At 44.2% G+C, this 19,323-nt stretch overlaps 1 protein-coding gene across 2 annotated transcripts in view; it reads left to right on the forward strand.

Annotated features, from left to right (window-relative positions):
• Positions 1 to 19,323, forward strand: part of MYOM3 (myomesin 3) — an 86,519-nt gene that overhangs the window by 3,722 nt on the left and 63,474 nt on the right. For both annotated transcript variants that reach the window (XM_043990905.1, XM_043990906.1), the window contains exons 2-7: positions 1,874 to 1,993; positions 3,114 to 3,191; positions 4,060 to 4,219; positions 7,263 to 7,420; positions 16,861 to 16,956; positions 18,239 to 18,327. In XM_043990905.1, the coding sequence (XP_043846840.1) occupies positions 1,887 to 1,993; positions 3,114 to 3,191; positions 4,060 to 4,219; positions 7,263 to 7,420; positions 16,861 to 16,956; positions 18,239 to 18,327 (688 nt within the window). In that variant the 5' untranslated portion in view covers positions 1,874 to 1,886. The remainder of the gene's footprint in view (positions 1 to 1,873; positions 1,994 to 3,113; positions 3,192 to 4,059; positions 4,220 to 7,262; positions 7,421 to 16,860; positions 16,957 to 18,238; positions 18,328 to 19,323) is intronic.

The following is a 19,323-nucleotide window of genomic DNA, read 5'->3' on the forward strand; positions in this document are numbered from 1 at the left end:
CTTTCCCAGGGTCAGATAATAAGGGTCTGAAGTCAGATTTGAACTTGGGATTCCAGGCTGGGCGCTCTATCCGCAGCTCCACCCAGCAGCCCGGGCATTCATGACAATAACGTTAATAATGACATCTTCCTCCTCTAACTCCTTCCTGTTTGCCCAGAAACATGGTGAGGTAGATAGCGTTATTATTGCTAAACCTATTTTATAGCCCAAGAAACTGAGGATCATGGAGATGAAGTGGAAGCAGGGAATGGTGTAGTGGAAGTTGGGCTTGCAGTTTAAAAGGAGATGGGTTCAAATCTAGGCTCTGCTCCTTACTACTCGAGTGACCTAGTCACTTAACCTCTCTGGGCCTTCACTTCCTTTCAGTACAATAATTAGGCCAGTCTAGATGACCTCTAAGACCCTTTCTAGTTTGAATTCTATGATCCCATGACTTCCTCAAGTCTACATGGCCCATAACTAGTGGATCCAGGACTGGAACCTATGTCTTTTTAAACAAATTTAAAAACAAACAAACAAATAAATAATTTTTTTTTAAATTTTAATTGATTTCTTTTGGTTTTATATGACCTTTGTTCCCCCTCACAATACCATTTTCCCTCTTGTCTCTCAGGGACAAGTTAAATGGGGCAGTGAATAGAGCCCTGGGCTTGGAGTCAGGAAGACCTGAGTTCAAATTCAACCATAGGGGCAGATAGGTGGCTCAGTTAGGTAGTGCAGTGGATAGAACATGGGCCCTTAGTATGAGCGTGCTGATTGATTAATTCAATGTGTGACCTTAGATAAATCAATTAACTTCTCATCCTCCATAAAAAAGGTGAAATCATCCTGGTCTCACCTCTTTTCAGAGGCTGGGAAAGGTGATTATGGATGTGGAACATTGCTATACTGTCTGGTTTGATTGACGTTGAGTCAAGTCAATGAGTAGTTATTAAGCTCACAGTCTCCTCCATTGTTGGGTCCTTGTTCAGTCATTTTTCAGTCAGGTCCAACTCTCCGTGACCCCATTTGGGATTTTCTTGGCAAAGATACTGGAGCGGTTTGCCATTTCCTTCTCCAGCTCGTTTTACAGATGAGGAGATGGGGGCAAACAGAGTTCAGTGACTTGCCCAGGATTACCCCGCTAGTAAGTGTATGAGGCTGGATTTGAACTTGGGCAGAAGAGTCTTCCTGATTCCAAGCCCAGTGCTCTGTCCACTGTGCCACCGCTGCCCCTTTGGTGGGTTTCACTGAACTGCCCTCTTTCTCTCTCTCTCTCTCTCTCTCTCTCTCTCTCTCTCTCTCTCTCTCTCTCTCTCTCTGTCTCTGTCTCTCTGTCTCTCTCTCTGTGTCTCTCTTTCTCTCTGTCTCTCTCTCTGTGTCTCTGTTTTTCTCTGTCTCTCGGTGTGTGTGTCTCTCTCTGTTTCCTTCTTTGTCTTCATCTCTCTCTGTCTCTCTCTCTTTTTCTCTCTATCTCTCTCTGTCTCTCTCTCTATGTCTCTTTCTGTTTCTCTGCCTCCATCTCACTCCCTTCATCTCTCTCTGTCTCTCTCTTTCTCTCTGTGTCTCTTTCTGTATATTTCTTTGTTTCCCTCTCTGTCTCTGTCTCTGTCTCCCTCTTTCCCTTCATCTCTCTCTGTCTCTGTCTCTTTCTGTTTTTCTCTCTGTCTCTGTCTTTCTCATTCTTTGTGGCAAGGATGTCTGAGCCTATTATGGCTTAGATTTCAAGATCTGGGTAAAGGAGAGGGAGGAGGAGATATTTATTTAGAATGGAAGGTGATCTAACAACAAAAGATATCAATAAAATTGGTATTTTTAAAGGTAGGAGAAAAGCATTATTTTGTGGGAGAGGATGTGGTGCAGTCACTGTTACCATTCTGATCCCTCCCCTCAGGTGAGTTGGGGACATGGAGATCCACCGGCTAGAACACAGGAGTCAGGAGGAGCAGAAGGAGGAGAGGCAGCGGAGTCTGCAGATGTCCTCTGCCACCCAGAGAAGAACCTTCCATACAAGGTGAGGAGTGTGAGTGGGAGGCAGCAGCCCCCCAAAGCTAGGTTGCTTGCATTTCCAGAAACATGGAAGCTGAGAGTCCCATTGTCCTTTGCCCTGGTCAGACCATGCAGGGTGTACTGTGGTCGGCCCTGGGTGCCGTGCTTTAGGATGGACGCTGACAACCTGAACTGTGTCCAGGAGAGAGTGACCCAATGGTGAAAGGACTGGTGACCCCATCATGCAAGGATCCCTCCACAGATGAAGTTAGCTAAAGACCAAATAACTTGGAGAGGAGAGGAAGGGAGAGGCCATCATTGTCTTCAGGAATTTGCCGTGTGGGAGAGCAATTAGCTTCGTTCTGCTTGGTCCCGGGGAAGACAGAACTTGTAATGGCTGGAAGTGAAAAAGAAATGGAGAGATGGAAAGACTTGCCAGTAATGAAGGCTGTCCCACAGTGCGGTGGGCTGTCTCAGGAGGCAGGGGGCTCCTCCTCCTTGGAGGCCTTCAAAAGAAACTAACCTTTCAGCCGCATTAGAGAGAGGGCACCAACGTCAGCCTTGGGTTCACTAAGATGGCCTCTGTGGTCACTTCTGTCACCATCATGGTCTGTGACTGTGTTTGGGGTCCAAGTGGGCCTGGCAGGGCCTTGAGAGAACAAAGGACTAAGGGATGATAGGGAAGCTCTTCTTCATGCTGTCATTGTCTCTCAGGTGTGGGTCATCTCATGAGGCTCCTTCCATTTGGGCCTTGCCTGTGGGCTTCCCTCATTATCCTCCCATGCTGGGAGCTATGGAGGGCCACAGAGCAAGCCGGAGACAGATCCCCTGCCATCAGAGAGCCCCCCCCAATCTTGTGGAGGCAGATACGGTCCCTTCTCTGCTATACTTCCTTTCCCTCAAGCACTGGGAAGGGTGAGGAGGGAAGGGAGGGCAGAAGATTTCGGGAAGTGAATGAGTCTTTTCTCTGTTGTGGGAGTAGGAAAGAAACAGAGGACACAGGATATCAGAATTTAGACCCGAAAGGGACCTTAGAGATAATCTGGTCCATTTGGACTCCCAGAAAGAGCTCTCCAGTAGCAGCCACACTACCCCTCCGGCTCATTCTCCCTCGTTTGATTCATCCTCCTTTCTTTTCTCCCCAGTGAGGAAGAGGAACAGTTTAGCTCCCTGGATTATTCCCTGGCAGCTGCCTTGGCCCTGACTGCTACAGAGACATCATGGTGAGCTGGGTGAACTTTCCAGAGGATTGATGGCCCAGGAAAGGGGTCACTTGGTCCCTCTTCCTGCCTTCTCACTGAAGCACCGTGTTCCTGGCAGTGTGGAGGGATCATTGCTAAGAATTTCACAGAGATGCCTGGGGAGAGAGGGGAGAGAGAATAGGGAGGAAGGAAGAGATTCACACATTTTATAGGCAGAGAAAGCAAAGCATTTTCAGTGATCATCCTGGGGTCTGTTGACCAATTGATTGGACATACTTGTATAGAAAAGAAAATGAGATGAGGACTCAGAATCTGACAGAGTAATGTCAGATTGAAGAGGTGCCTTGGAGCATAGACTGTTAGAAAGGGCCTTAGAAGTAGAAGGGGCCTTAAAACATAAATAATCAGAGCTGGATGGGCCCTCAAAGCCCAGAATCTTAGAGCTAAAAGGCCCCCTAGAACATAGAATGTACGAGCTAGGAAGGTATTTAGAACATACAATGTCAAGACTGGGAGAGTACAGAATGTCAGAGATGGAAGGGCTTTAGAACAGAGTGCCAGAGCTGGGAGGGAACTTAGAACACAGGATGTCAGAGCTTGGAGGAGTCTAACAAATAGGATGTCGGAGCTGGGAGGGGCCTTAGAAGTCAACTAGTCTAATGGAAATGAGTTGGGACTTGGCAAATAGGGAGGAATGAGTTAAGTGGATGGGAGCTGGAAGGGCATCTGAGGCGGCAGGAATGAGGATGATACGTGAAGGAAAGGATCAGGTCTACTGGGGTTCCTCAGAAGCACAGAGACGGAGGGGACCTTTGCGCAGTCTGGGGCTGTGGGCAGACTAGATGGCCGGCCACATGATATTCAGGATAGAAATCTTTGTCACTCCCAGGGAAGCCAAATTGAGGAGTGAGGTCTCTGCCCTGGAAGTGGAAAAGCGTGGCGAGAAGCGGGTGGGCTTCGGGAATGACTGGGAGAAAACCGAGATTGACATCCTGAATGTGTGCCACATGCTTCGGGAGAGAGTGGACCGGAAAGCACTTTGGCGGAGGGTAAGCAGGAGAACACAGGGCCACGGAACATTCTGTGGCTCCAGGGGGCTCAGTCCTGAAAGGCTGGCCATAAAAACTCTGAGCTTCTCCATCCTTGGGCCTGAACTGTCACCCTTCAAGAGTAAACAGGGTTGGACAAAGGGCTTGGAGGAGACCTTCCTATTATGTACTGATCAGAGAAACAAAGATCTCATGTACTAACTCTTACAGATCTGTGTCATCTTCCTCTTTACTATGTATATTTTTGAATATGCTTTTTGGTGTACATTTTGCTCCAGACAGAACATAAGCTCTGTGCAGACAGCAGCCATCCCTTTCTTGTCTTGGTATCTCTAGCCTCCAGCACAGTGCCTCCCACATCTGTCTATTTTATCCCATCTGTCATTTTACCACCACAGGGAGCTCCTAGTGAGGACCGCCCTCTCTCTGCCAATGAAGACTGGACCTGCTCTACAACTTATAGTCTCATAGAGAGTTGCCTCAAACACTAAGGAGGTTAAGAACCCAAGTCACAAAGCTAGCATGTGTTGGCAACGAATTTTGGACCCAAGACTTCCAGGCTAACCCTCTCTCCACTCTGCCTCAGTTTCCAAATCTGGCATATAGTAGGTACTTAATAGATGCTTGTTGATTGATTACATAACTATATTTCATGTACATGTTTGTGTAGTCAAGGAATTCCATTTAGGCAAGCAAACATTTATTAAGCACCTACTATGTACAAGGCACTGTACTAGGTACTCAGGGTAGAAAAAAGAAAGAACCCATCTTCAAGGAGTTCATATTCTACTTGGAGAAGGGGGCAATGGTAGAAAGAGATAACACAGGCACAAAGGGGAAAAAACACAAAGGGCATAGAAGATAATAGAAAATCATTTCAAGAGAGAAAGAGAGCTATCCCCACGTCATGGACATCAGAAAAGATGTCATGGAAGTCATGTCATCAGAGCTGAGTATTGGAGAAAGTTGGGGATCCCATGATCCAGAATCAATGAGCAGTGATTTAAAGCTGGAAGGGACCTTTGAATTTATCTAGTCCAATACCCTCATTTGACAGATCAGGAAACTGAGGCAACGGGAGCTAAAAGGATCTTCCCAAGGTCACACAAGTGTGAGTGATAGAGCCTGGATTGGAACTCCTTCTTCTCCAACTGCAAAGTCCTTCAAAAACCCCTTCCCACTGCACAGTGGCCAATTCTGCTAGTTTCTCTCTGCCCCCTTTAGTATCTTCTCCATATTGCCTTCTGTTTTCTATATCTGTCCTTCCTTAAGACACAATGAAATGCCATTATATTCCTATACACCCTTTATTCAGTCATGTCCCAACTGTTGAGCACATAGTTTGTTCCTAGGGTTTGGTATTTTTTGTAATTACAAATAGTACATTTGGGAATACCTTTATAGGGATAGGTCTTTTCTTCCTGTCACTAACCTCCCCAGGGTATAAACATTTCATTGAGTTCTAATGCTGGAAACATTTTTGTACCTGTTGTGTGTCTATATTCCTTCAAAGACAGTCTAGCCAGTTTCTGACTCCACCAGGCCTTTATACTGGTTTTCCCATTAACTCACTATATAACATTGGGTGAATTAATTTGTCTCTCTCAGGCTCTGTTTTCTCATCTGTAAAATGAGACCGTTGGATTAGATTGTCTCTAAGGGTCCCTCCAGCTCTTTGGAGTCCATAAACCTTGACATCTGAGAGGACAAGTGTGGAGGAAGTGGAGAATCTGGGAAGAGGTTGTTTCTGAGCATTTGCTTCAGAGGTCCATGCCTGTGGTATTTGAGTTGAGACGAGGAGATGGAAACAGAATATGAGACCTTGCAGGGACTTTAGAACAAATATTGGGAGAGCTGGGAGAAACCTTAGAACATAGAACATCAAAACTAGAAGGGACCTCAGACTAGAGAATGTAAGGTTTGGGAGGGGCTTCCCAGTCCAATATTTTTTTCCACCAAAAAATGCTTCCATTCTCATTAAGAAGGTTAAATGGAGGGGGGTGGGGGAGGCAGCTAGGTGGCACAGTGGATAAAGCACCCACCGGCCCTGGATTCAGGAGGACCTGAGTTCAAATCCGACCTCAGACACTTGACACTTACTAGCTGTGTGACCTTGGGCAAGTCACTTAACCCTCATTGGCCCAGAAAAAAAAAAAGATAGAATGGGAAAGACTTCCATGAACTGATACAAAGTGAAATGAGCAGAACTAGGAGAACACTGTACACAGTAAGAGCAACATTGTGTGATGATCAACTGCGGTAGAATTAGCTCTTCTCATCAATACAATGATCCAAGACAATTCCGAAAGACTCATAATAGAAAATGTTCTCCACATCCAGAAAAAAAGAACTGTGGAGTTTGAATGCAGATCTAAGCACACTTTTTCTTTACTTTATTCTTCTTGGGTTTTTTGGGGGGGGATCTATGCTTTCTTTCACAAGATGACTAACTTGGAAATATATTTTGCATGACTACACATATATAACTTCTATCAAACTGCTTGCTGTTTAGGGAGAGGGGAGGAGAGGGAAGGAGGGAGAGAATTTTAAACTCAATTTAAAAAAAAAGAATGTTAAAATTGTTTTTACATGTAATTGGGGGAAAATGAAAGATTATTGTTTTTAAAAAGGATAGAGTGAGGGCAGCTAGGTGGCGCAGTGGATAAAGCACCAGTCCTGGATTCAGGAGGACCTGAGTTCAAATTCATCCTCAGACACTTGACACATACTAGCTGTGTGACTCTGGGCAAGTCACTTAACCTTCGTTGCCCCCCAAAAAACCAAAAAGGATAGAGTGATAGGAGAAAGCATGGGAGTGGTAGGGGAAGCATGAGGAAGGTTACAGATGAAGGGAAGAAGAGAAGATAGTAGAGAAAAGACTACTAGTGGGGGACCATGGCTCAAGCAAATCAATCAATAAACATTTATAAAGTGCCTACTATGTGTCAGGCACTGTGCTAAGTGAGGCATGGTTGTGTACAGGAGTGCTGATCTTGGGCTGCAGGAGTCACAGGCTCTCTCTCCCCCCCCACCATATCTCTAGACAGAAGAGAAGATCCGTGAGGCCAGAGAGTTGAGGGAGCTATGCTCCAGTCGGGGTCCCTTCTTCTGGATCCCTCTCCGCTCCCACACAGTCTGGGAAAATGAATCTGTCCTGTTGACCTGCACTGTGTATGCCTCCCCTCCACCTCAGGTCATCTGGTAAGTGAAAGTGAATGTGTATGTATGTGTTGGAGGGGTGGTTCATGGAGCTCACTGGTTCCGAGAAGGTATCTAATCCTGAATCTGAGCTGAACAACCTTCGGTCAGATACTTGCCCTCTCTGAGCCTCCATTCTGGGTGAAGCAACAAAGGCAAGAGAGTCCATAGTCTAAAGTTTCCCTGATGCTCTGGGTCTCCCTCCTGGGAACCCAGCTTCTCATATGATTGAAAGAGTATTCAATATGGAATCAGAGGACACAAGTTCTAATTCTGACTTTACTTATTACTCTCCTCAGTGAATTTCAACAAGTTCACTTCCCCTGTCCCATCTTTACAAAATGAGAGTGTTGGACAAGAGACAGATGCTTCCAGCTCTAAATTCTAGGATATTATGCTCCTAGGAACCCCTCAGGGGCCTTCATTGCCCTGGATTCAGGGTTCTTAACCATTTGACAGTCGGCTGATTCCTTTGGATCGCTTCTCAAAAGACCATTTTTAGATTGTTGAAGGAAATGCTACATTTCAGTTAGGGATTACTGAAAATAAAGGTGTTAAGTTTTTTTCATACAAGTTCACAGACTCTCTGAAAACCACCTGCAGACCTCTTGGTAGGGGGGTGTCTGTGGACCCCAAATTAAGAATCCCTGCTCTAGAAGAACTCAGGATGAGAAGGAACTGGGTGGTTTAATGGACCAAAGGCTAAGGTTAGAGTCAGGAATCAAGTGGGGAGAGCAGCTAGGTGGCACAGTGGATAAAGCACTGGTCCTGGATTCAGGAGGACCTGAGTTCAAATCTGCCCTCAGACACTTAACACTTACTAGCTGTAAGACCCTGGGCAAGTCACTTAACCCTCATTGCCCAGCCAAAAAAAAAAAAGGAATCAAGTGGGGCTGGACTTAGAGTCTGGCCTCACTTGCTTACTGGCCGTGTGACCCTGGGCAAATCTCTTCACCTTTCTTAGCCTCAGTTTCTTCTTCTGTAAATGAGGGGGGTTAGATCAAATGGCCTCTAAGGTCCCTTCTAGTTCTAAATCAATGACCCAGTGGACCTCAGAATCATAACCGGTGGTTCCACATTGATCCTGCTTGACCAACTGCCCCAGGTCCAGAAATAGAGATCCCAGGGCAACTGCCTGGTATAAAACTGGCTCCAGGCATCTCTCAGTAAAGATATTCTTAGCTCCCTCCCAGCCAGCTCTGGGGGGGGGGGCAGAGTATCATAAAATATGATTCTGGAGGGCCCCTTGCACAGCTGTTCAGAGCTGAGCATCCCCTTTAGGGATGGGGGGAACTGAGGGGAGAGCAACTTGAGGAAGAAAATGGAGCTAGGGAACAATCGTACAGAAGCAGCACTGAATTTGGAGGCAGGGAGCTAGGTTCAAATCCTCACCTCTGTTCCTTACTCTACTGTGGGAATTTCAACAAGTCACTTTCCTTCTCTGGGCTTTCATTTCCTTAGTCAGTCCCAAATCTATACTCCTATGACCCAAAAGGGTTGGCCACTGAGAAGGAACTAATCGGCTCTGATGGTGAGTGGGGCAGGACCTAGGGTAAACACACTAGACAAGAGGCATAATAAAGCCATAAGAAGGGAAGATACAGAAGGAGGGTTCTCCTCTTGGCTCCATCATTAACATACTATGGGGGCAGCTAGATGGCGCGGTAGATAAAGCACAGGCCCTGGATTCAGGAGGAGCTGAGTTCAAATCCGGACTCAAACACTTAACACTTACTAGCTGTGTGACCCTTGGCAAGTCACTTAACCCCAAATGCCTTGTAAAAAAACAAACAAACAAACAAAAACATACTATGGACTCCTGGGTAAGCCATTATACCAACCTGCACCTCAGTTTCCTCCCTGGTAAAACAAAGATAATAATAACAATAGCTCCTACTTACGGGGAAGGTTTTACTAGTTTACAAAGTCCTGTTACATCTATTATATTATTTCCTTGTCCAGTAGTATAAATATCACTCACCCCATTATTGGTTCAATAAACATTCATTCATTCATTCATTCATTCACTTACCAACATTTTCTAAGCTAGGATTTTGTGCAAGGCATTGGAGTTATGAATACAAAGAAGGAAACATTCTTCACCCTTAAGGAATTTATAGCCTATAAGAAGTACGGGAAGTCATGTGCCTTGATCAAAGCTGCACAGCTACTTAGTGGCAGAGCTGGGAGGCAAAACCCAGTTCTCTTGTTTCAAAGAAATACCACTGGGATAGAGCAGTGGTTCTCAGACTTTTTGATCTCAGGACCCCGTTTGTTCAGTCATTTTTTAATTGTGTCTGACTCTTGGTGACTCCATTTGGGGTTTTCTTGGCAAATGCACTGGAGTAGTTTTCCATTTCCTTCTCCAGCTCATTTTTACAAATGAGGAAACTGAGGCAAACAGGGTTAAGTAACTTGCCCAGGTTCACACAGCTAGAAAGTGTCTGAGGCCAGATTTGAATTCAAGATGAGTCTTCCTGACTCCAGGCCCAGTGCTCTATCCACTGCATCATCTAGCTACCCCAAGAGCACTTAACATTATAAAAATGACTGAGGGCCCCAAAGAGCTTTTGTTTACATGGATCATATTTATTGATATTTACCTTATTAGGAATTAAAACAGATGCATTTTTTAAAATATTTATGAATTCATTTAAAAATAATCAATTCATTACATGTTAACATAGGTAACATATTTTTATGGAAAAATACTTTATTTTCCAAAACAAAAAACCTTTTGGGGGGGGGGGGAGCAGGGCAATGAGAGTTAAGTGACTTGCCCCAGGTCACACAGCTAGTAAGTATAAAGTGTCTTAGGCCAGATTCGAACTCAGGTCCTCCTGAAACCAAGGCCAGTGCTTTATCCACTGTGCCACCTAGCTGCCCCCCCCCAAAAAAAAACTTTAATGAGAAGAGTAGCATTGTTTTTCTTATTTTTGCAAATCTCCTTAATGTTTCACTTTATAGAAGACAACTGGATTCTCATATCTGGTTCTGCAATTCAATCTGTTGCGATGTTGTTTTGATTGAAATGTTGGGGAAAAAAATTCAACCTCACACAGATAAGGTAGTTGGGAAAGGGAGGAGTATTTGAATAGGCAAATAATGTCTTAGTATTATTAGGAAAATAGTTTTGACCTCCTGAAAGTGTCTCAGGGACACATAGGGGTCTTTGAGTCACACTTTAAAAACCACTGATCTATGGAGCAGCTAAGTGGCACAATGGATAAAGCACCAGCCCTGGATTCAGGAGGACCTGAGTTCAAATCTAGCCTCGGACACTTGCCACTTACTAACTGTGTGACCCTCAGCAAGTCACTTAACCCCAATTGCTTTACAAAACAAACAAAAAAAAACACACTGATCTAGATCAAGGCTTTTTAAACTTTTCCCACTCAAGACCCCTTTTCACCCAAGATATGTTACACGACCCTGGGTATATAGGTATATAAAATAGATACACAAATCCAACATTTGCTGCCAAATTTCATGACCCACAATTTAAGAAGCTTTAATCTAGACGATAGGGTCTTGGGACTTGGTGTCAGGAAGACCAGGGTTCAAATCCAGCTTCAGATACCTACTAGCTATATGACCATGGTCAAGTCACTTAACTTCTCTGTACCTCAATTTCCCCTTTTGTAAAATTGAGGGAGTGGACTCCATGGCCTCCCAGACCTCTTGTAGCTCTAAATCTGTGATCCCCATTGTCTAGAGCACTACAATGCCCTGTGCCCTGCCCATCTCACAGGACTATCATGAGAATGAATCACAGACTTTGAAAGGTGGAAGAGTAGACCAATCCATACCTGAAAAAGAATCCCTAGTATAATAGTCCAGTGGTTATTCATCCTCTACTTGAAGGCCAGTGAAGGGGAACCCAACGCCTCCCAAATCAGCCCATTCTACTTCAGGCTGGCTCTAACTGTCGGCGTGGTGGTCCCTCTTGGCCGTATTCTTCCCCTACACTTGTGCTGATGCTCTCAAGGGTGGGAGTAGGGAGTGGCAGCACCCACATCCCAGCTGCCTGAATCTTGGCTCCCTCCCGGCCCTGTGGCCATAGGCCAAGGGCGTCTCCTGGAAGCTTATTAGGAGAGGGGATGTTTCTGACAACTCAGTTGCTACAACACATGCAGAAAGATTCCTGGCTTGGGACCAAGACTTCGGCCAAGGCCAAATGGGAGTGACTCAGGAGCCCTGGAGAAGTCTTGGCCAGGTCAGGGCAGATAAGATTCTTTTTCCATCTTTACCTCTTTGGGGCACTATGGGAAGCAAAGTAGCCCTGAAGGCACTTAATGGGGGCTTCAGGAGATTCCCAAGCTGGGAGATAGGAGCTGGGGCTTCCCAGGCTGGCAGCTGCTGCCAACTTGTTAGGGAGCCATGGCGCCAGGAGACCAAGGGGAGACATATACGTCCATAGATAAGCCACTCTCCTCTAATCCTCAGTCTCCTTATCTGTTGAAGGAGGTGAGTGGACAAAGGAACTTCTAAGCTTATTTACAACTCTAGATTCTGTGGTTATAAGCTTCCCATATCTTAGCCTCAATTTCTTTATCTGTAAAATGGGTAGAATAATCCTGATAGGTCATTTATTTGTTCATTCATTTAGCAAACATTAATTAGGCACCTACCAGGTGCAAAGTACTTGGAGAGCAGCAAAAAAAAAAAAAAAGTCAGATAAAGCACAATTCCTGTCTTTATAGAGCTTACAGTCTGGTATGGGGATACAGTTGCCTACCATTACATCATACTGTGCCTCTATTTGCCTCTATTGATTCATTAGAGAGATACAAACAAATGCCATAGGAAGTCTAAAGGCTAAGGTTGTTACCAAGCTGGGGGTAGCAAGGCAGGCTTCCCGGAAATGGTGACATATAAGTCAGTCAGTCAATATGCATTTAATAAGCTCCTACTATGTACCAGCAGCTAGGTGGCACAATGGATAGAGTGCCAGGACTGGAGTCAGGATGACTCCCTCTTCATGAGTTCAAATCCTGTCTCAGACATTTACTACCTGTATGACCCTGGGCAAGTCACTTAACTGTCTGCTTCAGTTTCCTCATCTGTCAAAGGAGCTGGAGAAGGAAAAGGCAAACCACTCCAGTATCTCTGCCAAGAAAACTCCAAATAGGTTACAACAGGAACAACTGGAAAACGATTGAACAACTATGTACCACTGAGAAAGAAAAAAAAAAGTCAATCCCCAGGGGCAGCTAGGTGGTATAATGGATAGAGCACTGGCCCTGGATTCAGGAGGACCTGAGTTCAAATCCAGCCTCAGACCCTTGACACTTACTAGCTGTGTGACCCTGGACAAGTCACTTAACCCCAATTGCTTCACAAAAAAAAAAAGTCAATCCCCTCTCTCAAAGGAGCTCACAGTCTAATAGGGGAGACAACATATGTACAACTATTTTGTACATATTGTACAAACAAGCCCTAGACAGGATAAATTGGAGATAACCAATAGAAGAAAGGCACTAGAATCAATAGGAAGCAGGAAACACCTCTCAAAGCAGGTTGGGAATTCAGCAGGTGAAGAGAGGCTCTGAGGGCATGACAAACCTAGGGAACTGTATGAGTGTAGGCACAGCAATAGAAGAGCCAGCAGCAAGTTTTAGGGACAAAGAACATACCTGTTTCGATGGAGTCCAAATGAATGGAGGAAAAGAGCAGGGGAAAAAAGCTGGAAAAATTAGTGCAGCCCCAAGCTATAGGGAGTCTCAACTGCTGAAGCTCACTTTTGCTCAGTAGGTAATAGGGAGCCACTGAAGATTTTTGAGCAAAGGAGTAACACAACATGATTTATGCTTAAGAAAAATTACTAGCTGTGATATGAAGGATGGACTGGAAGGAGATAGAGTAGAAGTGGGAAAACTTGTTTGGAGTCTATTGCAGTCATTGTCTTCTTCTTCATCATCATCACCACCACCACCATCCATTTATATGATACCATATGTTTGCAAAGTACTTTCCATGTCTCATCTCATGCAGCCAGTATCAAAGGTGGGATTAGAAATAAGATCATGTTAATCCAACACTATTCACCTCACCATGTTACTTCCCAAGAGTCCCTGGAGCTGATAGAGAAGAACTGTACCAAAATAATGACTGAGATGAGAAAGAAAAATAACAATAATTGGCATTTTTAAAACCCTTTAAAGTCTTTAAGCACCTTGTATCTATTACCTCCTTTTAGCCTCACAGAATGTTATAGTCATAGGTCTAGACCTTGAAGGGACCTCAGAGACCATCTAATCCAGTCCGCTCATTTTACAGATGAAGAAACTGAGGCAGGTTAAGTAATTATTTGCCTGAGGTCACAGAAGTAATTAATCTCGGAGGTAGGATTTGAACCCCCATTCTCTTATTCAAGGGTTCTTAATCTAGGGTCCACAGACTCCCCCCCAAGAGTCTGTGGATAGATTTCAAAGGATCTGTGAACTTAAATGGGACAAAAATAATGTCTTTATTTCTAGTAACCTCCAACTGAAATTTAGTATATCCTTTAATTATGAAAGTTGGCAACAAATCATAGGTGTCAGGTTTCACCAGACTATGAAAGAGAAACAAAAAATTAAGAACCCCCACTCTAATTGGTGCACCCAGGCTCATTTCCCTGTGTTATTCAGACTAGCTCTTTATTGGGTTCAGTCACCCTAGAGGAAGGGCCTTCCCATCCCTCAGGGAGTCAGGGCGTTGCCCCACTCAACACAACTGATCATGATTAATTTCTCCTCAAACCCTTCTCACCCATAGCTCACCAGGAAGGCAGAGGGGTCAGGAAGGGGAGAATTTGTTTCCTCTGACCCAGGGGTGCCACAAGACCATGCGGCAGGCACATCGGTTTGGTGGGCTTGAAAGAGAGACCCAAGTGTTGGGTAGAAGGCAGTTGCTGAGGATACCAGGCAGGTGACCTAGGAATGACATGGGGCCCAGAGCCAGAGGATAGATCTCAGCTTATGCCTCAAGTCCTCAGCTCACATACCCCAAACTCCTTTGACACCACCCCCTATCTCTTGTTCTGTTAACTCCCCTATTGCTGAATTGTTTTGGACAGTTTGTTAACAATGAAGCTTGTCTAAAAATCTTCCCCTTGGCTCACCTAGAGTGTTGGGATTTGAATGGCTGCAAAAAAAAAAAATAGTTTGTACCATGGAAGCAAAGCATGCCCTCCCAGGTGCTAGCTCAGAACAGAGCCAAAGAACGATTTGTCAGGATTGTGGTTTCTCCACACCTAAGATGCCTTCCCAGTTCACTTGCAAAAGAAGCCAAGAAATTTAATGTCAATTCTGGAACAGACTCTCTAGGGAGGTTACCTGCAATTGAGGCAAGAATCCCAATTTTAACTGAAAAATTGAGGCTTTCCTTTGAGGTTTCTATATAAACAGATCTTTTTTGAAATGTGGTACTTGAATTGAGGAGTATATAAAATACTTCTTTTTTTAAATTATTAAAAGGATTTAAGGATTATTCCTCCTTTTAGAGAGGTCTCATAACAAAGTAAAACATTTAACCCTAAAAACTAATTATATAGTGTCACCAAATGATTCACATATGCAGCACCTACCCTATAGCTCTATTTTTAAAAAATTAACAGACATCTACTTTCTCTCTTTACTGTCCCCTCCATTTACAAAAAAAGAAAGGAAAAAATTATTCTAACAAATTTGCACCATTAAGCAAAATGAATTCTTTCAATGGCTACATACAAAAATGTGTCTCATTCTGCACCCTAATCTATCATCTCTCTGTAATGGATGACACACTTCATGATCCATCCCAGGGAAGTTTGGATAGTCTTGTACTGAGCAGAGTTTTCACACCTTTCAAAGGTGTTCATTCTTATGGTCTTGTCCTTGTGTTTCCTGCTTCTGCTCAGTTCATTCTTCATCAGTTTATAAAAGTCCCCCAAATCTATCATTTTTATAATATTGATGTTAGAATACATTATTCCCGGTTCATATGAATCTTGACACTTCTCTTTAAAATTATCTATTTCCCCATTTCTTCTAGCACAATTTTTTTTGGGGGGGGGGGCAGGTATAGCCATTTATCACTTCTGACTCTCCATGACCCTATTTGGGGTTTTCTTGGCAAAGATCCTGGAGTGGTTTGCCATTTTTTTCTCCAGCTCATTTTACAGATGAGGAAACTGAGGCAAACAAAATGAAGTGACTTGCCCAGGGTCACACAGTTAGCCAGAAGACTATTTAAACTCAGATCTTCCTGACTCCAGGCCCAGAGTTCTGTGCACTATGGCGCCAACTAGCTACCACTCCAGCACAACATTATTTCATTTCATTCATGAACCATCACTTAATCCAGCCATTCTTCAGTTGTTTCCAGGTTGTTTTTTTTCCCACCACCACCACTAGAGAGAGAGAGAGAGAGAGAGAGAGAGAGAGAGAGAGAGAGAGAGAGAGAGAGAGAGAGATGGATGGATGGATGGACGGACAGATGGATGGATGGATGAATAAATGGGTAGATAAATAAATAAATGGATGAATCCATGATAGATAAATGAATGAGTAAATAAATAAATGAATAAATAGACAGACAGATAGATGATAGATCGATAAGCAGATAAATAAATAAGTGAATAAATGAATTAATTAATGAATTAATGAGTGAGTAAGTGAATGAATGAATGAATGAATAAGTAAATAAACTGCTAAAATTTTAAGGAAGTTGAGAACAGTAGAAGTTAGGGTGAAACAGGAGGAAGCACAAACCACAAGTTGCTTTGAGAAACAGAACAATCAGATTTTGGTGATCTGGATATTAATGTGTCTGGTGCCTCAAGCTAAATTGTCCATAGCTACCAGCTGGTAGAGGAAGTGGCACCCTCTAAATTTTACCCCCTGAAATAATGCCCTCTTGTCACCACCCTAGTTCCAGTTCTGATCAGCAGCTCAATGCATTGGCTTTCTTTCCAGTGTCCTGATCCAGTGTCCTGGGGTTAGGTAGGCTTGACCACTTTGTTCAAGTAATAATACACATTTCTAAAGGCTTTAAGGTTTACACAACAGCCCCAGAGACAAGGAATTCTAATATTGTTATTCCCAATTTAAGGATGAGGAAACTGAGGCTTAGAATAGTTAAGTAGATTGTCCATGGTCATAGAAGCAGTAAATGTCTTTTGTTTGTTTGTTTGTGGGGCAATGAGGGTTAAGTGACTTGCCCAGGGTCACACAGCTAGTAAGTGTCAAGTGTCTGAGGCTGGATTTGAACTCAGGTCCTCCTGAATCCAGGGCCTGTGCTTTATCCACTGTGCCACCTAGCTGCCCCCTGCAGTAAATGTCAATACTAGGGGTCCAGCCAAGGTCTTTTGACTTCAAATTTGTTACTCCTTCCATTAGTCTACAGTGGGACCTCTCCAAATGACTTCCCCCTCCCCTCACCCCATCCACCCTCACTCTCAAATGCTCTTGTTTCCACAGGTACAAAAATGATGTTAGGATTGATCTTCGCCTCTTTCCTGCTGGGAAGTACATAATGAAGAATCATTTTGGGTTGTACACCTTGGAGATCAGGAGGTGATATATCTTTTCTTCCCGTCTCTCTTTCCTCACCACCTCCCTGGAACTTCAGGCTTAAAGTAAGACCAACACCTTGATCGTGAGACCTCTTAGCCTGCTCTTAGTACACCCAGATCAGGGGGTCCTGAGCTAGACACTGAGTGAAAGAAGCCAAAATTGCCCTGCTTACAGGGCAATTCTGGACTGAGAAGATGAAAACAAACACATACTCCAGCTATCTCAATATGCCTACCACAATGTCATAAATATGTTGTATCTAAATTATTGCATTGAAACCATTGAAATCTAATACATTGTACCTGAAGTTGTTTTTGCCAATTATTTATTGTTCCAGAGGAACAACTGTAATGTTGTTTCTATGGAAACAGTTTCTTCAAGTGAGAGGTACCACGACAGGTAATAAGATAAGGTGGCTAAAGAACAAAGATGTAACTAGGATGGGGCAATTAGAGCTTTGTCCCTGGATACTGAAATTTAAAGGTCACTAACAGCACTTGTAGTCCTTCAACCACAGAAATTGTAAAAAACCTCCTGGTCTTCCAGGGATACATTTCTTCTCTCCCAGTAGCTACAACCCTAAGTGAATTCTTCTCTACCCTAATCCATGCCCCAAGTGGTTTCCCCAGCATTGACCTCATGATGTCCTGGAACAGGCTTCTTCCTCAAGAACAAGCACCCTCAATGAGCTCCTTTCTTCTCCATCTCTTGCCCCCCTCTCCCCTCCCCTGTTCCCCCATGCCACTTGACTAGCATAAGAAAATGCTAGTTATAGGTCTGCTAAATACAAAGGCTGAGGAAGAACATTCAGGGCCTAGTAGGATTGATCAGGGAAGACTTTCTAGAGACTCTGAGTCTTGAGCTTCCTGTGAAGGAAGGAAGACACAGATTGGTGGAAGGAAAGTAGGGGTTTTCTGGGGTAGGGTCGTATAGGATATTATAGGGGACTGGATTCCAAGCCCTGTTCTTCTTGAGTGATGATTGTTTGGTCACATCCTTTCTTTTGGCCTAAGCTTCCTTGTCAGTAAAATGAGGGGATGATGGGTCAGGAGTTATCTCAAAGGTTGGCTCCAGATCAAAGAATCTGTGATGTTCTAATTCATCCAAAAGCCAGGCAGAGGGCGGGGGATGGGGGTGGTGAATTTACATTGAACCCATTTTAGAAACAAGACTAAGCTTTGTAGTCCAGGTTCAGTTTCCCCTGGGGATGCAAAGGGTAGGACCTGAGACCCCACACTCCTATTACCACTCCCCCATCCCCTCAGAATTTCTTCCTTTCTAGATGCACAGTGGAGGATTCAGCCACCTACACAGTAATGGTGAAGAATGCCTATGGCCAAGCTTCCTCTTTTGCAAAAGTCCTTGTTCGAAGTAAGTCCTTCCCTCTCCCCCAACTCCCCAATGGCCTAATGCTAGCTGAGATCCTTGCAGTGTCTGTCTGTCAATAACCAGATGTGGAAATGGGCCTGTGGCCAGATATGAAGAAGGACTTCCTTCATAATGCATGCACAGGAATGGGTGGTCTGGGTGGACATAGAACTTCCTTCCTTGGGGTCCTACAGAATATGTTGTTGTTGTTGTTGTTGTTGTTGTTGTTGTTGTTGTTGTTGTTGACTCATGTCCAACTCTTCATGACTTTATTTGGGATTTTCTTGGCAAAGATACTGGAGTGGCTTGCCATTTCCTTCCCCCATGTGCCTCCCGTGTATAGATGAGGAACTGAGGCAAATAGGAGTTACGTGATTTGCCCAGGGTCACACAGCTAATAAGTGTCTGAGGCTGGATTTGAACTCAGATCTTCCTGACTCCAGGCCAGGTGCTGTATCCCCTGTATCACCCACCAACAGTCAGAAGATCATAGGATTTAAAGCTAGAAGGAGCTTTAGAGATCACATCCAGTCCCCTTATTTTTACAGATGAGGAAACTGAGACCCAGAGAGGTAAAGGGACTTTCTCAAGGTCACACAGAGGCAAGATCTGAGATACAGTCCTCAGATTAGATAGAAATCCAGTGTGCCTTCTGAGCTCACTCAAGCAGAATGGATTTGGTGGCAAGGGGGTGGATTAATTTCCTGTCAAGGTCCCTTCTTGCTTTATGGACTCATGGCAGTCCCTGGCAAAGTCCCTGAGAGAGGTGGGCTCACCATTTCCTATAGACTCACTTCAAGACTATAGAAAAGACAGTGACCCTTGGCAGAACCTGGTAGAAATCAAAAGGTGTGAGTTCATACTAAGTCGCTGTGTGACCTTGGGCAACTAACTGCCCTATGTGGACCTCAGCTTCCCCATTATAAAATGATATGGATTCTGTGATGCCAGGGTCCCTTCCAGCTCCAAGGCTGATCCCAGATCTTCTATTTTACGTTG

Source organism: Dromiciops gliroides, chromosome 3 (genome assembly GCF_019393635.1).
Source record: "Dromiciops gliroides isolate mDroGli1 chromosome 3, mDroGli1.pri, whole genome shotgun sequence".
In the NCBI taxonomy this organism is placed as follows: domain Eukaryota; kingdom Metazoa; phylum Chordata; class Mammalia; order Microbiotheria; family Microbiotheriidae; genus Dromiciops; species Dromiciops gliroides.